Source organism: Ixodes scapularis, unplaced genomic scaffold, assembly GCF_016920785.2.
Source record: "Ixodes scapularis isolate PalLabHiFi unplaced genomic scaffold, ASM1692078v2 PGA_scaffold6__148_contigs__length_123643588, whole genome shotgun sequence".
Lineage (NCBI taxonomy): Eukaryota > Metazoa > Arthropoda > Arachnida > Ixodida > Ixodidae > Ixodes > Ixodes scapularis.
Genome location: NW_024609881.1, coordinates 116,650,362 through 116,672,115, shown reverse-complemented (window position 1 = coordinate 116,672,115; position 21,754 = coordinate 116,650,362). Strand labels below are relative to the sequence as shown.

At 46.2% G+C, this 21,754-nt stretch overlaps 1 protein-coding gene across 1 annotated transcript in view; it reads right to left on the bottom strand.

Annotated features, from left to right (window-relative positions):
- Nucleotides 1-698: 698 nt before the first annotated feature.
- LOC120839200 (TBC1 domain family member 9) overlaps nucleotides 699-21,754 on the bottom strand; it is a 29,062-nt gene continuing 8,006 nt past the window's right edge. The window contains exons 6-24 of the mRNA XM_040209467.3: nucleotides 21,408-21,541; nucleotides 19,709-19,774; nucleotides 19,409-19,485; nucleotides 19,005-19,130; nucleotides 17,635-17,767; nucleotides 15,903-16,010; nucleotides 14,258-14,346; nucleotides 13,856-13,896; nucleotides 12,864-12,993; nucleotides 12,018-12,126; nucleotides 11,091-11,280; nucleotides 10,183-10,329; nucleotides 8,556-8,667; nucleotides 7,118-7,178; nucleotides 5,324-5,485; nucleotides 3,616-3,726; nucleotides 2,979-3,089; nucleotides 1,957-2,127; nucleotides 699-953 (exon numbers count right to left, since the gene is read on the bottom strand). Coding sequence (XP_040065401.3) covers nucleotides 699-953; nucleotides 1,957-2,127; nucleotides 2,979-3,089; nucleotides 3,616-3,726; nucleotides 5,324-5,485; nucleotides 7,118-7,178; nucleotides 8,556-8,667; nucleotides 10,183-10,329; nucleotides 11,091-11,280; nucleotides 12,018-12,126; nucleotides 12,864-12,993; nucleotides 13,856-13,896; nucleotides 14,258-14,346; nucleotides 15,903-16,010; nucleotides 17,635-17,767; nucleotides 19,005-19,130; nucleotides 19,409-19,485; nucleotides 19,709-19,774; nucleotides 21,408-21,541 — 2,333 coding nt within the window. The remainder of the gene's footprint in view (nucleotides 954-1,956; nucleotides 2,128-2,978; nucleotides 3,090-3,615; nucleotides 3,727-5,323; nucleotides 5,486-7,117; nucleotides 7,179-8,555; nucleotides 8,668-10,182; nucleotides 10,330-11,090; nucleotides 11,281-12,017; nucleotides 12,127-12,863; nucleotides 12,994-13,855; nucleotides 13,897-14,257; nucleotides 14,347-15,902; nucleotides 16,011-17,634; nucleotides 17,768-19,004; nucleotides 19,131-19,408; nucleotides 19,486-19,708; nucleotides 19,775-21,407; nucleotides 21,542-21,754) is intronic.

The following is a 21,754-nucleotide window of genomic DNA, read 5'->3' as shown; positions in this document are numbered from 1 at the left end:
ACAACACTTTGCGAGCTGGTCAGGTCGCTGGGATTGCTAGGCTATGCAGTGCTGCTCCGTTTTTCTTTTTTTCCCGCCAGCACGATGGCCTTTCGTCTAAATAAAGCCTTCTAATGTATTTTTTTTTTCCCATGTTAAAACATGTTTTTCATGTTTTTCCCATGCTACTGGTACGGATACCAAAATGGCGAATGTAAACGAACAGTCACGATGGCGATGGCTGACCCACCTGATTACATTTTTCTTTAGAGCTTTAGTTTTCGGTTTCGATTGTAACGCTAATGTAGTTTCGGGCACCGATTTTGGTGAAAAAATGCGAGAATTAGGAATGCAAACACGGTAGGTGTCCGGCTAACAAGACTAGACATGCTGCCAAACAAGGACATAAACGTTGACGATGCTATAACATTTCATGCATGCAACACAATTGCCTAGCAATTTGCCATACACCTCTATGAAAACATGTCACAAAGTGCACTTAAAGTATATTTTTAGTTTACTAATAGCACAATACTAAAGATATATTTCCGAAACATATGCACTTCAGCTGCTAGACTGGGTCGGCGCACAAACCGCACCACTAAAACATGAAGTACACCGAAAGAATCTTAAAAGTACTTTCCGCTTGACAGAAGTACTAAGTTCGCATATTTTTAGCGCATTGCTTTTACCGAGGGTGGGGAGGTTGGGCTAGAGATTTACGATAGGCTCAAGTATGGCAACGTCACGGGTCGCGTTAAAACTGGTGCCCCGTTCACGAACCGGAGACGCTCACCTGAGCTCTCCGCGGCGACGGAGTCGGTCTCGTCTTCGGGCGGACACGCAACCAGGTGCGCCGCAAAGAGGATCCTCAACCGGTCGTCCATGTCCCCTCGGCAGACGAGGCCGAGCAGACGGCAGAACTCGGCCAGGCTGACCCACCCGTCCCCGTTGTCGTCCAGCAGACGGAACACCTTTGCGGCGAATAGAAAGAAAAAGAGAAAAGAATATGCGGGCTCATTGCCGCACCCCGCAAATAAGATGACGGAGGGAGCCGCTGTGCTTTCCGACCTGCGATACATTTGCACCGTGTGAGAATGACTCGTACCAGAGCTTCCTTGCGCATTTTTGTGCTATATTTTAGGGGTGTGCGAATACCGAATAGTAGTTTTCGAATCGGATACCGAATCGAATTAAGAAAAAAAAAGCCGAATATCGAATCGAATATCGAATAGTGATTTTATTTGTAGGAATATTTCAAAGCGTGCTGCAAATGAGATTATTATATGTGCAGAGTATGCGCCTGGTGCAGAATATGCATCTCATATGGAACAAAAGCTCAAATGTATAAAAGTTCTGGTAAAAAAAAAAAAGAAAAAAAAAGCAGCTGCTCATGGACATTGGGCACTAAAGATCCAATTTTATGGCGCAAACATAATCTATCTACCCTAAACGTCACAAAAAACGCAAAGTTACAGCCACGCGTGCCTTTTCTTCTCGTTAAACACTCAACCCAACACCGCAACATTTAAATTTTTTTTTTTTTTTATATCTGTATATCTCAGAAAAGGGGCATTTTACGATAGTTGGTCTTAATCTTAATGGAGAAAAAGGGCGCCCGGGATTTTATTTCACATGAATAAACAGACAGGTTCTAAATCTGAATAAACACGCCTAAATAATATAATCTGAAGTAAGAAAAAGAAAAACACGTGGTTAGGTGGCGCAAGTCGCCGTCCAACTGCCGCTATGCATCCCTTCCTCTGCCCATCTATCCTGTTTTAGAGAGCCTGGATTTAAGAGAAGGAGCAAGCGAAACTGAAACCATGAAGACGGATCCAGCGCAGATTAGTCGTAAGCAGTGGCGTCACAAGGGGGCGGCGGGGGGGGGGGCGGTTTTGTGAGACACGCTTGTCTCGAGAGACAGGCTTGTCTCAGGAGACAGGCTTCCGAGTTTCGGCAACCCTAGTCGCTTACCCTCTGGCCCAGGTGTCTTGAGCGCTCTCCGATGCCCCAGGGGCCCAGCGCTCCGAAGAAGGGCACAAACTGCTCCAGGTCCAGATGGAACTGCTCCCCGTACGTGAACATGGGGTCGTTGGGGGGAGACGCGGGGCCGCGACCCCAGCTGTGCTGCGACAGCTGCTGCTCCTGCAGTCGAGCAACGACAGGCAGTCAGCACCCAAAGTCGAGCAAACACGGGCTGTCGGCTCCCCAAGTCGAGCGACGACGGGTAGTAAACTAGCAAAGTCCAGCAACATGGGCAAGATGGCACTGGCTGTCGGTGCACATCGTGTCCGTACCTGCTGAATTCAGCTGTGCAAAAACTTTATGGCGAATTGCTAGGCAATGTTATCGCGTACGTGAAACGTTCTGGCTTCAGAAACGTTTAGCGACACCCCCAGTTTCCAGACCTAGACGCCTACGTTCACAGCGCTCTTCATGAGATAGTTTAACGTGTGCCACGTGTACACATGAAAGTTGTTCCTAGAATGAAGCTATACTTCCGCTAATCAGGCTGATAAACCTGGCGATCTTCCAGAGCCTTTCATACTCTCCAGCTTCTCTTTCCCCGTGCACACAGGTGGTGGAGCTCCTCCGTGCCTAACCCTCTGGTCACCTGACCTCCCCGTTAACCAATCAGCATAGAGCACCTCACCCTTGTCCCACCCATCAACCAATCGGTGTCGAGCTCTGCGGCTGCACGAAATACCAACCACCTAGCCAAAGAATGTGTCACGTTAAAACTCATAATCCGCCACTTTTGACTTTCAAGATGCATTGGCTTTTTCTGAGGTTCAGCTAAAGACTACTCGAAACAAAATACAAATTGAGCTTGTAGGTATAAATCGACAAAAAAAGTTCTGGTTTCATGGTGATAATGGTCAATGTGTTACAATAACGTCTGCCACATTAAGATATAAAAATCCAGAAGGTCCGGCAACCATGGCAGTGGCACGGACTGCCCGGACGCAAAACAGCGTAGAAATATATTATCTCACCCTGATGAGGGCCACGAGATCCAAAAGCTCCTTGTGCGTCATGTATGACGAGATGCTGGCATCCAGGCTCAGACTCCGAAGCACGTTTTTCATGGTTGTGTCCTGGAGGCCCTGTGTCCAAGTGTGAAGTCACATTTAGCCAATCCGGTCGTCTCACACATCACGTCACACACCCAGACGCGTGTAATGACAAGAATAAGGGCAAGAATGCCACATATCAGTCTCGCAATGCTCAATTTTTTTAACAATGTGCATTTAAGGCAACGTTTTACACGCCCTTCCTATTGATACTTATTGTGCTTCACGTTACGGAGCATCTGGCAAAGGGATCACTTCTGGATTTGAACATCAGCAATAAAATCAACAGATAGATTGAAACGTGTACATAAACTGATGCATTACAACCCAAACAAAACACGACACCTTACTTCATAACTTCAACGAGATGTTTGAGCATAGGGTAACACACTAGAGCGAAAGAAGACCTACATCGCTGGAGCTCTTTGTTTTTTTATTTTAAGGAAACAAAAACATTTAGAAGCTCTACTAGGTAGTAAATCTATGAATACGCAGCAAGCGGACCTAAGAGTCCTGTAGAGGCGAGTTCAGAGGTGCGAATGACATTGCCTGAACGTACCTGCACAACGCTGAGCCTATGTTTGATACGAAGCTTCTCGATCATGCCGGACGTCAGGAAACCGTACTTGCTGTACGACTCGTAAACGAGCGTCGAGATCTCGACAGGCTCCTGCAAAGATGAAACGCGAAAAATATTCTTCTCGTGTGACGAGAACCAACAACGCTTGCGCCGTTAACTCCCATAATTTCGGGAGACCATGCAGACGCAAGTCATAGGAAAAGGTAAGGTCTAACGAAAAATTATACGAGGACATTTCTGAAAAGTGCTGCTACACCAAGGTCCGACACCATTAGCTACCTAGTGTCAGTCTTGCACACAATACTCAATTACAATTATTCTTGCTTATAAAAGATTCAATTAGACAATACCGTATTTACTCGCATAATGAACAGACATTTTTTACCGAAAAATTGAGAGACAAATTTGGGGTGGGGGGCGTTCATAATGCAAGGTAAAATTTTTGTATTTACACACTTCGTGCAAATGTCATATTAGGTGCCAATATGACACGGCAAGGTACTGTAGCACGTCTCCACTGATAGAGGCGCAGCCACAGATGGTTGGGGACAGACCACATTAGCCATGCTTTATAAAATGCAAACCTTTTTTAGGGCACTTTTGGCGTGCCTTTTGCCGAAGGAAAAGCGCCCTACGAAGCTCACTCAGCACGCAGAGCGATACGACCGTTCTTAAGCCTAACCACTTTCACTCACTGTCCGAAAGCAAACCACAGACGACGGCGTGTTTGTTGACATCAACGCATCTGATAGGCGAAGGATGTCCGGGGCTGGGCAATTCCTCAACCCAGCTTCGTCAAGTGTGCGCGCCGCTCGCTTTCACGATTCATCACTTCCAAAACTACACACTTGTAGCCATTACGAGAGCAGCTTGGCTTGGATTGGCCTGACTTGGCCTGATCGCTTGGTGGCAAAAGAAAATTGACTTGGTGAGTTGGACTCAATTCGAGACTTGCGGAGCCGAAAATTGGAGCTGCATTCATTACGGGATGGGAAAAAAAGAACTTAAATATTGGTACCCGTTGTCGGGGGTCCGTTCATTATGCGGGTGCATTCATATGCGAGTAAATACGGTACTCTATTACTTGAAAAGAAAAGCAATTGGTCGTTACCTGAAAAGTAACCGTTACTTCTCAGACATTTTCAGATTTTCAAAACGCAAAGTTTCCTGCCAGTTTGGAAACGGTTATTTCGTACTGTCCTTCATGGGATTAGAATCACCAAATTATAAACTACTTTTCTTCTTGATCCACCAATTTTGATAAACCATCATCCTCTGTCAGAGATATGGTTTGAGGGTTCCTTGCTAGGAAATTTGTACAAAGAGCACCATTAGAAGCGGGAGAGAAAAAAAAAAGAGAAGGTTACACATTATTTTAGTACTTCCAAAAGTAATCAGATTACTGCTCAGATTACTCCCTAATAAATGCTATAAAATTACAAAACTACTTCAAAGAGTAATCGATTACAAGCGATTTGACTACTCGAAATGACTACTGCAAAAGTCTCGCTAGTGTTAATACAGTAGCTCGAAAGCGTCACTACACCAATCGCTAGGGTGAATACGCTAGCACTGAAGTGTTACTATGCCAAGAGCCAACATAGGCAGAAACGACGGCATGGCCTCGACCGTAGGCTTGCTGTGCCCCGTCAAAAACGGCGCTTAAGGAGCCAACAGGGGCGGTGACCTTTCCGGAAGCGGGTATCTGCCGGGCGCAAACCGTGGCCATCGGGTTGTGGATGTTCTCGAGGTACTCGCAGAGCGCCATCATGGCCTCCCCGTCGTCTTTGCACCGCAGCAACCGCTCCTGGTTGGCCTCCAGCACCGCCAGCGCCACTTGGAACACCACCTGGCCGAGTTGGCAAAAGGTCGAGCAACCAAACGCAAACTCGAAGCAGACGCACAAATTTTTTTTACGGGCTCGACCACGCCGACAGGGCATAGAATGTGTCAAACACAAATCACGCTCTGTGCGACGTGTGTGCTAGATTATTTTTTCTTTCAACGTGAGTTGCTCCGGATTTTGTGCAGCCGCATTTCGTGAAGCTGTGGCCTGCGACGTCCCATAACGCAACGAGCGCAGTGCAACATCATGGGACGTCACAGACCCACACACCAATTCAGTTTCTCCGCTAGATTTAGCAGGGAAGTTGAATTCGTGTACAGGCAGAAGAAGACAATTTACCCGCTAAAATTAGCGGAAATATTTGTGTCCCGTGACCTACAGACCAATTCAGTTTCCCCGCTAAATTTGGCGGGGAAATTGACGTCGCGGGACCGATGTCTAGTGATATATACGGCATTTAGGTTTCTCCTTTAAATTTAGCTGGAAAATTATCGTCACGTGAAAAACAGACCAACTAAGTTGCCTCGCTAAATCTAGCGGGGAAATTGACGTCACACTGCCTGATGTCACAGATGCTAAAACATTTCACGAATGCAACACAATTGCCCAGCAATTTGCCATACAATTTTTATTACCTACTTTTCTATCTTCTTTGTTTTATTATCTTCGATTTTATGAAGTTCATTTCTATTTCTTTTTATTATTTCATTTTTACTCATTTATCAATGCAAATTCACGCAAATAAAATTGTTTCCTCTCCCAGGGCAGCTGTGCAACGCAGCTCACTGACTATGCTGTCAGACTGCCACTGCACGGGCCCAGGCTGGAGCCCCGGTGGGGCGTCTTTCTTACGTCTATTTGACTCGGGTCTTTGCGAGCTTTACATAAAACCTTGAAGAAGCGCGACGCACCCAGCGCGTCACTCGTTCACGACACTTGCCCCACGACGGTTGTCCACGACTATTTTCTCGTAGAAAACGGCGCGTGAATGCATTCCGCGTTAAAAGGAGGCCTTCTTTACGCATCTCTGAAAGGTGTTCTAAAGGTGCGGCGTTTAGAACGCCTTCGTTCGTGTACGCCCAAAACCGGTCTTCTGTCGCGCATGTTACATGGCGTGCCAAACCGATTGTTTGCGCACTGTTGTGCCCGCCCCCCCACCCCCCCCCCCCCCCCAGGTAGCGCAACTCTTTCAGCCGTTCACTGCTGGCTCTCGGACTCCTACGTGGCATCTTTGGTTCAAGCCCGACGCTTTGGCAATCGAGTAGCGAGCATAGGAAAGTAGAAACGCCAAAGGAAAGCACTTTGGCACCAACTAACGGCCTGGAGCAGAGCCGTGTTAGGTAAGTAGGATTGCCCACGGCCCCGACACAAGCCCCGCAGGCAAGAGCGTTCGTAGTGCGTGCAGTCTGCTCTGCCGCCACCGAACAAGCGCAAAAAAAGAAAATCCCCGCTCCGAGAGTGCTCGCACACTCTGCGTGCAATCGGCGAGAAAAGAACAGGTACAGTGTTAAAAATTGAGGACAATGAGGGCGGTAACCTTCGGCTCAAGCACCGTGTACCCAAAAAAGCGTGAGCAATTTTCAGTGAAACACGAGAAAAAACGGGCAAGACGTCGGCTGCGGCCCGTGCACTGACCTTGGCGCCGTCGTAGAAGAAGCAGTCCACGATGTTGACGGCGCATTCGAAGGGGATGACGCTGGAGGAGACAGAATGCAAAAATGTTCCAAAAGCCGGGATTCATGATTAAAAACAAATACCTCCGACTTGCATAACAATATCAACATTTATCAGACGTTTCGTCTCCTATACGGGAGACATCATCAGTGCGGCCTGGGAACACCCGACTAGCTACCAGGAATCCAACGCTTCATTGGAGCGTTGGATTCCTGGTAGCGTTGGATTCCTGGTAGCTAGTCGGGTGTTCCCAGGCCGCACTGATGATGTCTCCCGTATAGGAGACGAAACGTCTGATAAATGTTGATATTGTTATGCGAGACAGAATGTTCTAATGTTACACTCCGCAGTCGGAAAAGACGCAATTCGAGGTGGGCGGGAAACTGTTTAGTTTGCCGCGGTGGAGACAGTTGATTTGCTGTCTTATTTTTTGTGAGTATATTTCTTTTGATGTCTCCCTCCACCATTTCCCCCTACTTGAACTGGAACGGTATGTGATAACCTAAATGAAAGTAACTATACACTGTTGCAGGTTTACAATAACGGGACAAGACCCTCCCACCACAAAGCTCTCCACTTGCCATGGTAGGATGTTTCCTCCTCTCCAGAATTCACCCTCTACTAAAGTGGAAGGAGTGGAAAGCTTTGTGGAAGGTGCTTGTACCAGTGCTCTTAGCCTGCAATAGACTATGCACACAACCAAGATGTCCAGTACAATTGTGTTTACAAAATCCCGATGCACAAAAACAATGTCCTGGTCTTCTCAAGAAAAACAAAAATGTCTCAAAGAAAGAACACAAGACAGTAAAGCTCTCTTTAATCACTCTCAACTCCTAAACGCCTTGGTTGAAATGTGCCATTCCACGAATATTCACAGCTGATTGGGCTTCCTCGAAAATTCCAGAGGGAGTTTATTTGCAAATAACCACCCTTAGAGTAGGCAGTTTTCTCTGAAAGCCTTCAACCTTTTCTAGAAGGCAGTGGTGTAGCGAGAAAATATTTTCGGGTGGTGTTTCAAGGTGCCGGTGCAATCACAGACACAATAAGAAAAAGAAAAAAAAAAAAAGCATAATATAGTAAAATTTTGGGGGGTGTTCCGACACCTGAACACACCCCCTGGCTACGTGTTTGCTAGAAGGCCTTTGACTTGGCCTAGAGAGCCCTCAACTATCCCTAGAAGGCCGTTAACTTCCACTAGAAAGCCTTTGAGTTTCCTAGAAGGCCTTAGACTTTTCCTAGAAAATATGAATTTCTTTAGGCCTTTGACTTTCCCTAGAAAGCTTTTGACGTCCCTTGGAAGCCTTCAATTTTCCCTAGAAGACCTTTCACTTTCCCTCGAGAGCATTTGACTTTCCCTAGAAGACCTGCAAATTTTTCTGAAGGCCTTTTGCCAACATACCTGAGAAAGATGGTGAGGAACCATGAGAGGGAAATCATGGACAGAACACCCAGGCAGTCCAGCTTGTTGTACAGATCTGGCACATGGTCCTTGGCCAAGTCTTCCAGGACCCCTAAAGATTGAACAAGCCAAAAACGTCCAGTTGGTCAAGGATATCATGCATTTACATTCTCTGCATGCCAGGTCTTTTTGATGCACTTTAAAACAATCTTGGAGGCTACCAAAGACGGTAATCTGACTGGTGACTTTCAGAACAATGACTGGGACAAATATTTGTCGATTTCAACTCTGTTAAGAACCTGGTTCTCGTGCATCAAAACTGCTAACAAAAGATTCTGGTAATAATGTGACACTAAACTATCAAATTCTGTATCTCAAAACATTTGATCTACCATAACTAAGATAGAAAATTAAACGAGACTTGGCAGCCACCTTTAATGGTAACCACCATTAATCACACAATGCAGCATTTAAGGAGGGATCATTTCAATGCGCTTAGAAGACATTAAATATCACATGAGATTATGCTGCCAAACCACGGTGCCACGTAACACGACGTCACGATTCCACGTGACACCACGAGATCATCTGACCAAACATCACAGCCTCAAGTTGTGGTGCCATGCCACAATGTCAAATGACACGCGATTCTTTCACGTGACGTGACGTAACATCACAATGTCACCTTGTGGCATCACGTGACCTGCGCCCGTGTTTACCCTATAACACTGACACTGCCTCATCTAACACGGGGTACACACGGGTGCAAGAACGGACAAACTTCCAAAAGCTAAGGCTTCCGTTATAAGGCATTCTGTGCATTATAGAACGTCTAAACTGACATTGTCTAACTTTGCGGCGAGGACCAGACCTCGATTCCGTCAACACATGCATTTGCATTCTCTGCATGCCAGGTCTTTTTGGTGCACTTTAAAACGATCTTGGAGGCTACCAAAGACAGTGGTCTGACTGGTGACTTTCAGAACAATGACTGGGACAAATATTTGTCGATTTCAACTCTTAAGAACCTGGTTCTCGTGCATCAAAACTGCTAACAAAAAATTCTGCTAATAATGTGACACTAAACCATCAAATTCTGTATCTCAAAACATTTGAGCTACCATAACTAAGATTGAAAATTAAACGAGACTTGGCAGCCACCCTTAATGGTAACCACCATTAATCACACAATGCAGGATTTAAGGAGGGATCATTTCAATGCGCTTAGAAGACATTAAATGTAACGTGACATTACGCTGCCAAGCCACGGTGCCACGTAACACGACGTCATGATGCCACGTGACACCACGAGATCATCTGACCAAACATCACAGCCTCAAGTCGTGGTGCCATGCCACAATGTCAAATGACACGCGATTCTTTCACGTGACATGACGTGACATCACAATGTCACCTTGTGGCATCACGTGACCTGCGCCCGTGTTTACCCTATAACACTGACACTGCCTCATCTAACACGGGGTACACACGGATGCAAGAACGGACAAACTTCCAAAAGCTGGGGCTTCCGTTATAAGGCATTCTGTGCATTATAGAACGTCTAAACTGACATTGTCTAACTTTGCGGCGAGGACCAGACCTCGATTCCGTCAACACCACCGCATACCTTGATCGATGAGCGCTCCGACCACCTTGGTGTTGTAGTAGTCCGGGAGCAGACGCTCGCACAGTGCCACCAAGAGCCAGAAGGCCTCTTCTTCCGAGGCGTACAGTAGCAATACAGACGCCACTATGTTCATGGCCTGGCAGTATCCTGCAAGGGCATTTCACCGTGAGGGCTCCTAAGCTTTGTGCTCGCTTGAGTCCCCAAAATCAGATTGCGCGAGGATCGCGCAAACACTGTAGATTTCCTAGAGTGCGTTGACGAGTGTTCCCTCGTAGAAAAGCTCGCATATTTTGACGCCAGGAAAAATAACAAACGTGCAGAAAAGTCGTGATGCGAGCCGTGGCTTTTTGCTCGTTCTGGAGACAGACATTGCTGCTTTTTCCGTACTAATTTAGGTCGACTTAGAAAACGCAAGATGACCAACTGCTGGCTAATGAGGAGGCCAAAAGTGAAGACAAATGTTTTACAGTATTCTTCATATTCTAACACAGTAGAAGTGTTTGAATAACTCACTTTTAACAGCCCCACATAAAAGCATCTACAGTTACGACGGATGTTTACGGGAAAAAAACAGTCAAATTCCTCGTCAAATTTAACCTGTACTGACGCAAACCATGAAGTGAAAATAATTTTCATACAAACAAAATTTTGCATGTGTTGTACCCAGGTTACGGTTAAACAAATTCAAGAAGATAAGTAATTAAAACATCAATATTCAATAAATCACCACACTTACTTAAAAAAAACAAAAAAAAAACAATTTGTGAAAAGAGTGACATTAGTAATACATCAATGGCAGAAAATTAAACCAGAAAAATACTTCAAAACATCGAAATTCCATACGCTACTACACACGTTTAGAAAACACAAAACCAGAACGTGCCAGGGAAGTGGCATCGGCCGCCTACCAATGGCAGGGTTGCGCCAGGCGTAGGCGTTCAACACGCGCCGCAGGGCGTTGATCCCAGAGGGACTCTGAAACGCGGGGTGCTCGGGCAGGGAACGGTGCAGGTCCCGCTCAATCTCATCCGCCGTGAGAGTCCGCTTGCCCGTACTCTCCTCCACTGCCTTCCGGTAGTACCCCGGGTTCGCCTCCATCTTTGAGAGAAAGACACAGCTACGATGACACCCTCGCCCCAAAAGGCTGGTTCGCACATTTGCGCTTGAGTGGGATCGACTTTGTTGCAACCGCTTGCAACTGTCTATGAAGAGCGGCGCCACCTATGGGGTACCCTGGAACACTCCCAAATAGCCTATAAATAGACTGAAGTTTTTTTTGCAGTGTCGGTGACATAAAATCTACGCACTATATACGAGAAATGGTCGCTCGTAGCGCTTGGGATTAATTGAAGCCTACGGGGAAAGAATGGTGCGTCGGTGCCTGCGCGTTTCCTTAGCAAAAGTAGTCACAAGTGGACACAACACGCCCTGTTGCACAGAAACGAAAATGAATGAACCACTCCCAAATTTGAGTCGTTCGGCACTATTCGGCACTGTTGCTAGTGTACGTTTTGGTACGTTGGCTTCCTTGCGACACACCTGCGGCCTCTTGTGTAGCCAAGCATTCCACGAGTTTGCTTTACCGCAGCGTAGCGATGCAAAGCCGATGCGACATCATGTAACGCCACGACTCAATACCATAGCATCATGTGATGTTTGCTGCTTTCTAGACACTTTTAAACAATCACTCTTTAAATGCCGAGTTCCATGCAGTAAAAGACTTTGGAATGAAGGTTGCCGCCAATTTCTACCTTATTCGGAGGTGTGTAAAGTAAACGGGACAGTAAACAATGCGGGTAAGTTAAGGTAGAGGCGGACAAGGGACACCTTGTTACCTCATTTATGGCGCCCGAGTAAAGCATCCACAGCTCTCCCCTCAGACTGTCAGGAATCCCAGCCAACACCAGCTCCTGCGCTTTGCTGGTACGGTAGGTGCAGATGCCTCTGCAACACGTCAAGTCATTGTTATCGGTAATGCCATGCGGGCACACTGAGAACATCATGTTCGTGACGTTAAGCGAAAAATTGGGCCTAGCCTGGTTCTGCAATTCTTGCTGATGCCTTATGGGAAATTCCCTCAGTGGATTTGGAGCACGTGTTCATGACTATCTTTATGGGCGTGCAAATGTGCACTTGCATGTACCACACTGAAGGCGTGAGCATGAAGAGCTTTTGGATCGCTCCAAATCCACCAAGAAAAAGCATGGGTCAGAAGTTTCACAAGAATGCAAAGCACAGGTAAGTCCATAAGGATGGGAAAAAACAACATAAAGGACCACACAGGTCCAGAAAACATGTCAAGGGTCCACAGAGCTCCAGAACAGATGTCAAAAGTTCACATAGATGCAAGGCATAAGTCGAGTTGACAAAGATCCAAGGCAAGAGACCATAAGGATTCAAGGCACAAGTCGAGCGTCCACAAACATCCAAAGCATGAGTCAAGAATTCACAAAAATCCACACAAAGGGTTCACCAAATTTGCAGCTACATAAACCTAAAGCACAGGTCAAGGTTTGAAAAAGAACTAAGGCATGGGCTAAAAGCCAAGAAAGAATCCCAAGTGCAGAGCAAGAGCTCACGAAGGTCCAGAGCACAGGTCAGGGGCCCAGAGGGAACAAAAAGATCAAATAAACAGCAAACGAAGGTCCAAATTAGAGAGGACGGGTCCGCAAAGCACCCACCTGCCGTACTCTGCAAAGTGTTCCTCCCACTGCTTTTCCTTGAGCACTTCGGCCGCTTCGGCCTCTTTGGATCGCGGCAGCTCAAAGCACTTCGCCAGAGATCCTTCAAGCTTCCAAGGGGTCTCCGGACCTGAGCGCAAGGTCCAATTGAATTAAACCTTGGAGTCTAAACGGATACAATTTTGAGCATGGCCAAAGTGAAAGATTAGGCCTAAATTAATAAAAAAAAAAAAATTATCTGCTTAGGTGGCAGATGTACCGTAAAATACCAAGCAAGCGCCTACTCAAAATTTGGAGATAATCGCGAACAGATGGGGGACGAGTGCTTGTCCAGTCATCAATTTTACGTATAAATGTAGTGTGCATCTTTTCTCAGAATTTAATGCGGAATGGGCGAATGTGCGGTATTCTACGGTACCTTACTAAAACCTCACCACCCCTAAAAAAATCGCGGAGTGGAACATTTTAGTTGCAAAACTCATTCTGAGTGCCATATATTGCGGTTTATAATTTGATCTTTTCAGAAATAAATAGCTAAAAAAATGTATATATATATAAAAAAAAAAGTTTTTGATGGATTAGAACAGTGGTTCTTAAATGGGAGTCCGCAGAGCCCTTGGGGTCCGTGATGGCATTCTAGGGGTCTGCGAAGCTTTGCCTCATGAGCCAAAACCCAGCAATAAAAGTGGTCTTAATTGCCTTTAGTTATACTATCCCCTTATTAAATCATTATCATAATTAACCTACACTTTTCTTTTCCCCCCACCTTAAAAGGGGGCCTCCATCATTTCTGCCGATCCAGAAGGGGTCCGTGAAACATCAATGGTTCAGAACCACTAGAATTTGGGGGCGTTTAGGCCTATCTTTGGAGTTGAGCTTTACGCGGCAATATAGGGTATTATATGTACTATGCAACTGTTTTCAAGAGATAAAATGAAACTACTAGGCATTATTTGATTACAAGGAAAATGAAAACAAAAAACTTGGCTCACAAGATGCCGACTTGGGACTGCCATCTCCACAGTGGCCGGCGCTAAAAAGAACACACACGTGAACCTGTAAAACTTCATGGCAAAACGGCACACTATGGCTCACTCGGCATTCAAATTAAAAAGTGTTTTGTCCAAACACCTCTAGCCATGGTGCATTTATTACTTTTTACACTATTTCAATAAGAGAGTTGTTAAGATGCCTCTGTTAATAATTTATTTACTCCATGTTTTGATTTCATATCAAGCAGTAACAGAGCACTGCTTACATACCAGTCCTCAAGTCAGCTAAGGTTGGAAGAAGGCTTAACCTAGTCTCCATGCATCATGCTCTGGAAACTACCACCTCATCACGGACGAACAGATGTACAAAGCAGAGACGGTAAAACCAAGGGTTGCACCCACTCTTTGGGCTGTGGCAGTTTGGCGAGCAACTCGACGATCTTCTCGATCAGGAAGTCCCGGCCCTCCACTTGAGAGAACGAGAAGTTGATCTGCAAACAGTCAAGACGCAAAGAAAAACGCCCGTCGTCACGGCCCGAAAGGGAAGAAAGACGAGCAATCGCGGTCAATTGATTTGTCGCTCTCAAAACCGTAACGAATCCCCAGATACATAACTTGGCAGGCGGCAAAAGCAACGATCCCAGCGAGCCAATCGGAGGGAGACACGTGATCCATAGTCTACCTCATCAGTTACGTGCAGTGCTGTCGAAGCCACGGGCGGGAAAGGAAAGCCTCTTTTGCGCGAACTTTGAGCGACGGGCTAATCCCCGAGGGGGACGAAACCAACGCCTGGAATGCACAAAAGACGGTCCTAACAAGAGGGGAGTTCCCCCTTCCCCTCTTCTTCAACTGCACGAGCTACGCTCTTGTCCCTGCACCACTGGTAAGGGCCGTCACGTGCCTCGACTATATTGCTCCGATTGGCCCAAAGGGGCTGCAGCGTTCGCTCTTCGAACAAGCGACGGTGAAACAAAGTACAGAGTGTCGTATCCACCGAATAACGGTTGACGCCATGCGGTCAGAGAGAGGCCCGCAGGCCCTACTTATTGCGGCAATACACTAAAACCTTGATTATGCGTCCCCGGTTTATGCGACGACCCGCATTTTATGACGAATTTGCCCGGTCCCGACGAACTCTCCGTAGAAATAATGTATTAAAAGTTTGGTTTACACAGCACGCGATTCTACGCGTCCCGCGTCGTACGACGTTCCGGCGGGAAATACGCAACGACTTCGATGGTTGCGTGAGGAGGGGGGCGGCAGCGCGACAACGCGGAAGAGTTCTGTGCGCCTGCCTGCCGTCTCTGAGGGTCCAAGAACACGCCGCCGGAACCCAAGACAGCCGCAGCGCTGGGAGGAAGCAGGAGACAGCGCTTTCCCTTCTCCTCCCCGGGTCGTGAAATGCCTCGGTGTTTTCGCGTTGCGTCCTTGCTCCACTCATCCCATTGTTCTCTCGTCTCTCGTTTACCCTCGCTCCCCTCTGCGCAGCACTTCCTCCAACCCGTTGATTCTTCCAGGATTGGGCACGCTTCCACTGGTTCCCGCTGTTGCTGCTCTCGGAAAGCGTGAAAAGCGACAAGTATCCCATCGTCAGGGGGTAGAAGCTGAGCTAGTTGGTGGTACATATTACAACGGTTAAACCAGCTGAACTACGAAATTAGGGAGAAAGGAGTAAAGCGATCACCTGTCTTTACTCCTTTCTCCCTAATTTCGTAGTTCAGCTGGTTTAACCGTTGTAATATCCCATCGTCGCAATTGTGCACGCCGGCGACTGATGTCTCGCAAACGAACATCATTGACGATAAAAAAAAGATACAGCAGATTATTAGCTTAGACATCATTTAAACCCTCCGCTTGTCTTTGTTGCACGAGGCTGGTCACTGTATCCGTAATTATAGTTCTTTGGGATGATACGACTCGCGGATTATACAATGATTTCGTGCGGACCCGCAAAAAATTGTGGTTCCACTACATTTACTCCTTTTAAGAGTCGTGCCTGCGGGATAATAGTGTCCAAACAAAATTTTCAAGAGATGCGAGGGTTTACCTTGTTCTTGGTGGTCAGTAGCACCCCATTTGAAAGCAGGTGGTTCTCAACCTTTTCCGTTAGGAGCAGCATTCGTAGAGGAATGACCAAGCACACAAGGTTCTTCACCTGTACGTCAGAGAAGACGGCATATCGGCGTTTGTGCGGAATCAAGAAGGTGATCTACGCTATATAGTGTGTGCCCCCCCCCCCCCCCCCCCAAAATTAAGAGTGTTCATTTCACCGCAAAAATAAAGCGTGTATCGCCGAATGCCAATTCTCCGCCCAAATCTAGTGCTAACGCTCTGAACCAGATGCCAAGTTTCGGAATCATTATCTTATTCGAAAGTTACGAGTGTTTTTCTAAAAAGTTCAATGGGAAAATGGGGCCCATTCTCAGTACCTGGCGCCGTTCAGATCCATTTGTTCCAGGACTCAGTTGGCCACCATTTTCCCGTTGATATTTTGAGGAAAATCACTTGTTAGTTTTGAATAAGGTTACGGTTAGTTCTGAAAGTTTGCCATATGGTTCAAACCACTAGCCCTCCGTTTGGGCAGATGCAGGAACTTTACGTTTGGGTGGTGGAGAATAAGCATTCGGCAATGCATAATTAATTTTTGCAACAAAAATTTTTTTTTTTTTTTTTTGAGGTGCACGGTTTGCATGTGATGGTCATTATATTATGCCAGTGGTCATTCCTACTTGCTCTTCGCTGAGAAAAATAACTTAGATGGTGCAAAATGCACACTGCAAAAGGTACGCACTGAGCAACAAGGTCACCGCAATGGCGGCTGATGCGACATCGGTGCAAGCCACATATAGTCTCTAACAATATAAGACATCAGTACAAGCCCCGCCTCCAGAGTGAGCTTTCTGTCTCGGGGACACTTCGTCGTCTCGTGAGGATGCGCAGTTAAAGTACGACGGAAGGCAACGAGTGCATGCTGAGGGCAAGAACTTCTCCCACATATCTTACGCAGCAAGAAGTTATAGAACCGAATGGCACCAAACACCGAGATAGAGCCAGAAGAGAATTCTCCTAAACGCTCACAAATGCATCACAAACACCGAAGGCAACTCCGTAAAACTAGAGAAACGCATTTCAGACTGAGCGTTCTAAGATATTTTTTTCATTTAAAAGAAAAGTAGAAGTGAACACTTTAAACCATTATTGCAGCTGCCTCTCTACGTAAGGGCAGATCGCCCAGACCCCAGTGTTCCGGGCAGAGTTGGTTATAATTTATAAGTAAGGTTTTGTGTTTCCGGCATACACCGACAAACCCCCAAAATTAACTGCCGAGCCGATTTCATCAAAATGGGGGGAAACCGTAGAACCTAGAAATTCAGCCGTCCTTCAATGAAGAAATCTCAAGCTTCCGAAAAATAAACCTTCATCTACAGCTTCCTCTCCTGCTGAATGGGAACATAGCCTGCACTGAACTGACCATGGTGCTGCTCTATTTTCCAACGAACCACGCCCTGTTATCTCATTTCCTTCTCCTATCTCGGTACTGGAATGGTTTCTGAGTACATCCAGGTCGCACATATGTTTCCTAGCGGTTGAGGAATCCCACACCCCCATCTTGGCGTCTTCAACATGAGCCTCGATAAATGCCGATTTCTGTGCGACACTGGAATCGGATGCCAAGGAGCCCCCGAACCCACAAAAACAACAAAAAAAAAAACCACCCCCGAAAACATGAAACCCTGGTTGCTACGTAAAAACGACCGTCCGGCGTGTGGGGCGCTCACCCTGCTCTCGAAGCAGACGTAGTTTGGCGACAGGTAGAGCTTTCCACGGACCAACTGCTTGTTGTACGGCGTCCACAGGCTGCAATCCAGGGTTCCGTCCAGACGCTCCTCCAGCGGCAGCCGGAAGGTCGTCCTGCAAGGCGTAGAAGTAGTCTGGCAAAGCTCCGCAACCTCCCCATACCTCGGCAAAAAGGCCCACCCAAGCGATCTTTCAAAGCGATATTTTTAATCCAAAGTGCAGGGACACCCCGGCTGACGGAGGAGCCCTTCCGGAGTTTGCATCGATGCAATAAAGCAGTGCGGAAACCTATGGTAGACATGTGCAAATAGTGGATTTTGATTTCGAAGCGAACGGTGGTTTCGTTCTAATATTTTCTAATTAAATATAGAATAGTCTGTCCCAGCCTTTCACTACTGCCCCATATTAAACGAAAGCACAGCTAAACTCGCAAAGGTTGCTCCCAAACTTCCACTTGTTCACTTCTAAGATAGGTTTTATCTTAATCGAACCATACTTAAGGACTTTGGTTTCAGAAGATCAATGCCTATATTGAGATGGAAAGTAAACGACACTTTTGGCATAAAACTAAACTCGTAGAGATGCCCATCTATACCTAATCGAGAGGATTTATTAATTTTCTTGCTATATGCAAGTGACCTTCCTACACTCTCCAATTTAAAAAAAAAAAAAGACATTCACTAATCATGAAAGCTCATTGTCACGCCATCTTAGCCTAACATACTCTCACATAATCCCCAGTTCAACTTTTTAAAATTTTACTGCGATGTAGATATCAACATTGACAAAGTTTCCATTTCTTTTTAAATACAGCAGGCACTATCACACTCTGCAAGAGTGCTGCTCTTCTAAGCATGCGACCGCAATAATTGTACTTTTCGGAGTGTTGCTTGCGGCGGGTCAGCCCCATTGAGTGTGCTTCCTGCCAGACACGGGTGCGCTGCAGAGAAGCGACATCGACAAAAGCAAACTTCATGGGTGTTGCTTCACTGCATGGAATCACACTGCTCGGTAAAAAGCACGCTCAACAAGGCCAACCTGCCGCTATCACCACTTCAAAAAGTACAAATATTGCAGTCAATTTCGAAGCAAATATCGAATAGCATATTATTCGAAACAACTATTCGAAAATTCGAACATTCAAAAAATCCTAGTAAACATTAATGAATAACATAGGGCCTCTATGGCTCGTAGTAATGCGTCCCTCGATGGGTTAAATCTAAAATTAACCTAAAAAAACATTTTTTTTTTTGTTACATTGTTATAGGGATGGTTGAGAATATTTGGAAGCTTGAGGAACGTTTTTATGGCGCGAGGTAGGCCTATAATACTTTGAATGTAAAAAGATTACCTGTAAGCTTCGCTCTGTGCCCTGGCGTCCAGATCCCGCTTCAGGTGTGGAAGCTTCTTCGGAACGTTTCGACTCAGCTTCCGCGCTAGTTGCTCGTCCACCTCATAGTGCTCCTCCGAGATTAATCTGCATTAATCCAATCATTAATTAATCCACACAGCTACCTCTCTTCAATCATTACCAAATTACTACAACCGCGTTAACCGTTTTCCCATATCATACCGAAACTAATTAATGGAAAGGAGAGCATATCCTGGGAAAACAGGGTTATGAAAAAAAAAAACAGAAACGGACATAAGCGACCAATGAAGCTGTCAAACAGGATCAATGCCCACAGCAGTCGTAACGTTACCAGGAATAAAAAAAAACGAGTGCGTACTCAAAAAGAATGAGAGCATACTCACTGCCTCATTGCCAAGTTTGCCAACTGCTCCATGAGTGAAAAAGTCTCCACAATGTTGGTAAACATAGAAAAGTAGTACTGGAATGAAGGAAGGCAAAGTCATTGCAAAGAGAACACCAAATGTGAGTCATCCTTAACTAGCAGAAGTCACTGTCACATCATTTCAACACAGATGATGCAAGCTAGAGAGATACCTGGCTATATTGTCATAGAAACCATATCATGCTATTAGCAAGATGTCATTCCTCGAGTATTGCTCCATTGTAACACACAAGAACTGCGGAATCATCTTAATACCCACCTTAGATTCCCTGCAGGTCACTAGTATGCTTTCAGGAAACAAAACATTGTTGCTCCTTTCGAGATTCTGCAAAAGTGAAGAGAGGACACATCGGAGACGTGAAAATGCCGATATCTCGGACCAAGTCGAATATGAAGCGACGCCCCCTTGGCACCGCTTCAAACTAAACAGAAAAAGCTTGCGCAACAAATCTTTCTGCTGTCCCTCCGACCCAGGGTTGAAATGTCCATAATAAACCAGCTTGCCCACATTCTCGCTTCCACAGGTAACTATTTTCTGTAAAACGTACAACCTCAGCCACATTATTTACAGTGTAAAAACGAGGTGTCAGAGACTCTTCCTCAATCAATATGGCCGAAATGCCATCAAGCAAGAGGCAGATTGCACAGCTCACTTCTCATGCAAAGCTTCAAGTCGTTTTCAGATTTAGCTAAATGTCACACTTCCCCGCCGAACAGAGCAATCGCGTCTTCCGAGTGCCGTCAAGACCGACGTCCGATGCAGACGTACAAACAGCAAGTTCTTCAGCGAGGTAGAATGACCTCTGAGGTTTCTTTTTTGTCCCGATGCAAGAGGGAAGTGCAAAGTCAGGTGAGAGGGGACAAGGAAGGGAGGCAGCGAAGGGTGGAAGAGAGCACAGCACCTCCTAATTAACGAGGCTGCAGCGCAACGTCTCACGTCGCCTACTCGGCGTGATGGTGCACAAGCTGCTCATAGGACGAGAACGGCAGAGAGGCATTTTGGTTGTTCCGCCTCCCAGCGCAAGCTCCCCACCTTCAGCAACGCTTCGGAGTCACGCTTGTGCATGCGCTGCCAGAGCACGGCGAAAGGCAGCGAGCGCGTGACAGAGGCCGGGCATTCGGAAGAGATGCCTCGTCCTCCTCACCCTCGCGGTGACTATAGGAGGCATTGCTCTGCACACTATCTCTTCAAAGAAGAGGGGCGAAGAGAGGAGGAGAAAATGAATTTATGCGGAAAGTGCAGGGCACGTCAACGTCACATAGTCGCCACTAAAGGTGTTCGTACCTTTAGAGAGCTGCTAAGCAAATATGTGGAATCTGCGTGGTTCTAATATTACCGAAGCGATGATGCGTTCCTGCCATAAATCCCGAGAGAACCGAAAGACCGGGAAAAATCGTCAGATCGAAGAATGTTTTTAGAAATGCCATTTTTCTACTTTGTGACCTGCCAAACTTGTTTTCGCATTGAGGGGCAACGGAGCATAAACAACCCTCCTTCCCAGTCGGCTATGTTTGCTCATCTCCCGCTGCGGCCAACTAATCCCGTTTCGGCCGAGGTTGCCATTGGTCAAGGCACCAAAATTACTAGAAACAAACAATCTTTCAGTGCTTTTTTAAAAAAAAAAATAGTGAATGTCAAAAAAAGGGGGCAAGCTATTTCTCGGGGGTAAAGTATCTTTCGGGATATTACGGGATGTTACGGTAGTTTAATTTTTGCACGTACACATTTCGTTTGTTTCTAAGCATGTGTATGTCATTCTTGAGTGTAACTTTTATCGTTCTTGAGTGCTATATTTGTTACTTTCTTTTTATTACTATCCCAATTTTCGGCAGCCCATTTTTCGAGTAATGCCAAGGTGTTAATAAAAAAAAAATAAGAAGGGTCTGCAATGCCAACGTCCTGCCGCCAGCTCCAGACAAAACTGAAGGCAGTACTGGCTAGAACACCGTGTCCTCACCGTGATGTCGGTCCACCTTAGCAAGAGCCTGGTGGTCTGTCCGAAGAAGAAGGAGTGAAAGCCCAGGTGCTGCATGCTCAGATAGAGCCAGCCTTGGTGCGGGATGCGTCCTTTCCAGAAGCTGCACGAGTAATCTGCGACCAAAGAGCGCGCCACGGGTTCGGAGGACCACCCAAGAACGTCCCAAATTTTTAGCACAAATATGTTAACCATAGGATTCCGCATTTTCGAAGTTTAAGGTGTTTTTCCGAGTTAATTTTTCACCAAAAATTCGGGGTTTGTCGGAGTACTTTTGTTAAATTCCCAATTCTCTCAAATTCCAGAATGTTTATTTTACTGTGTTCCCA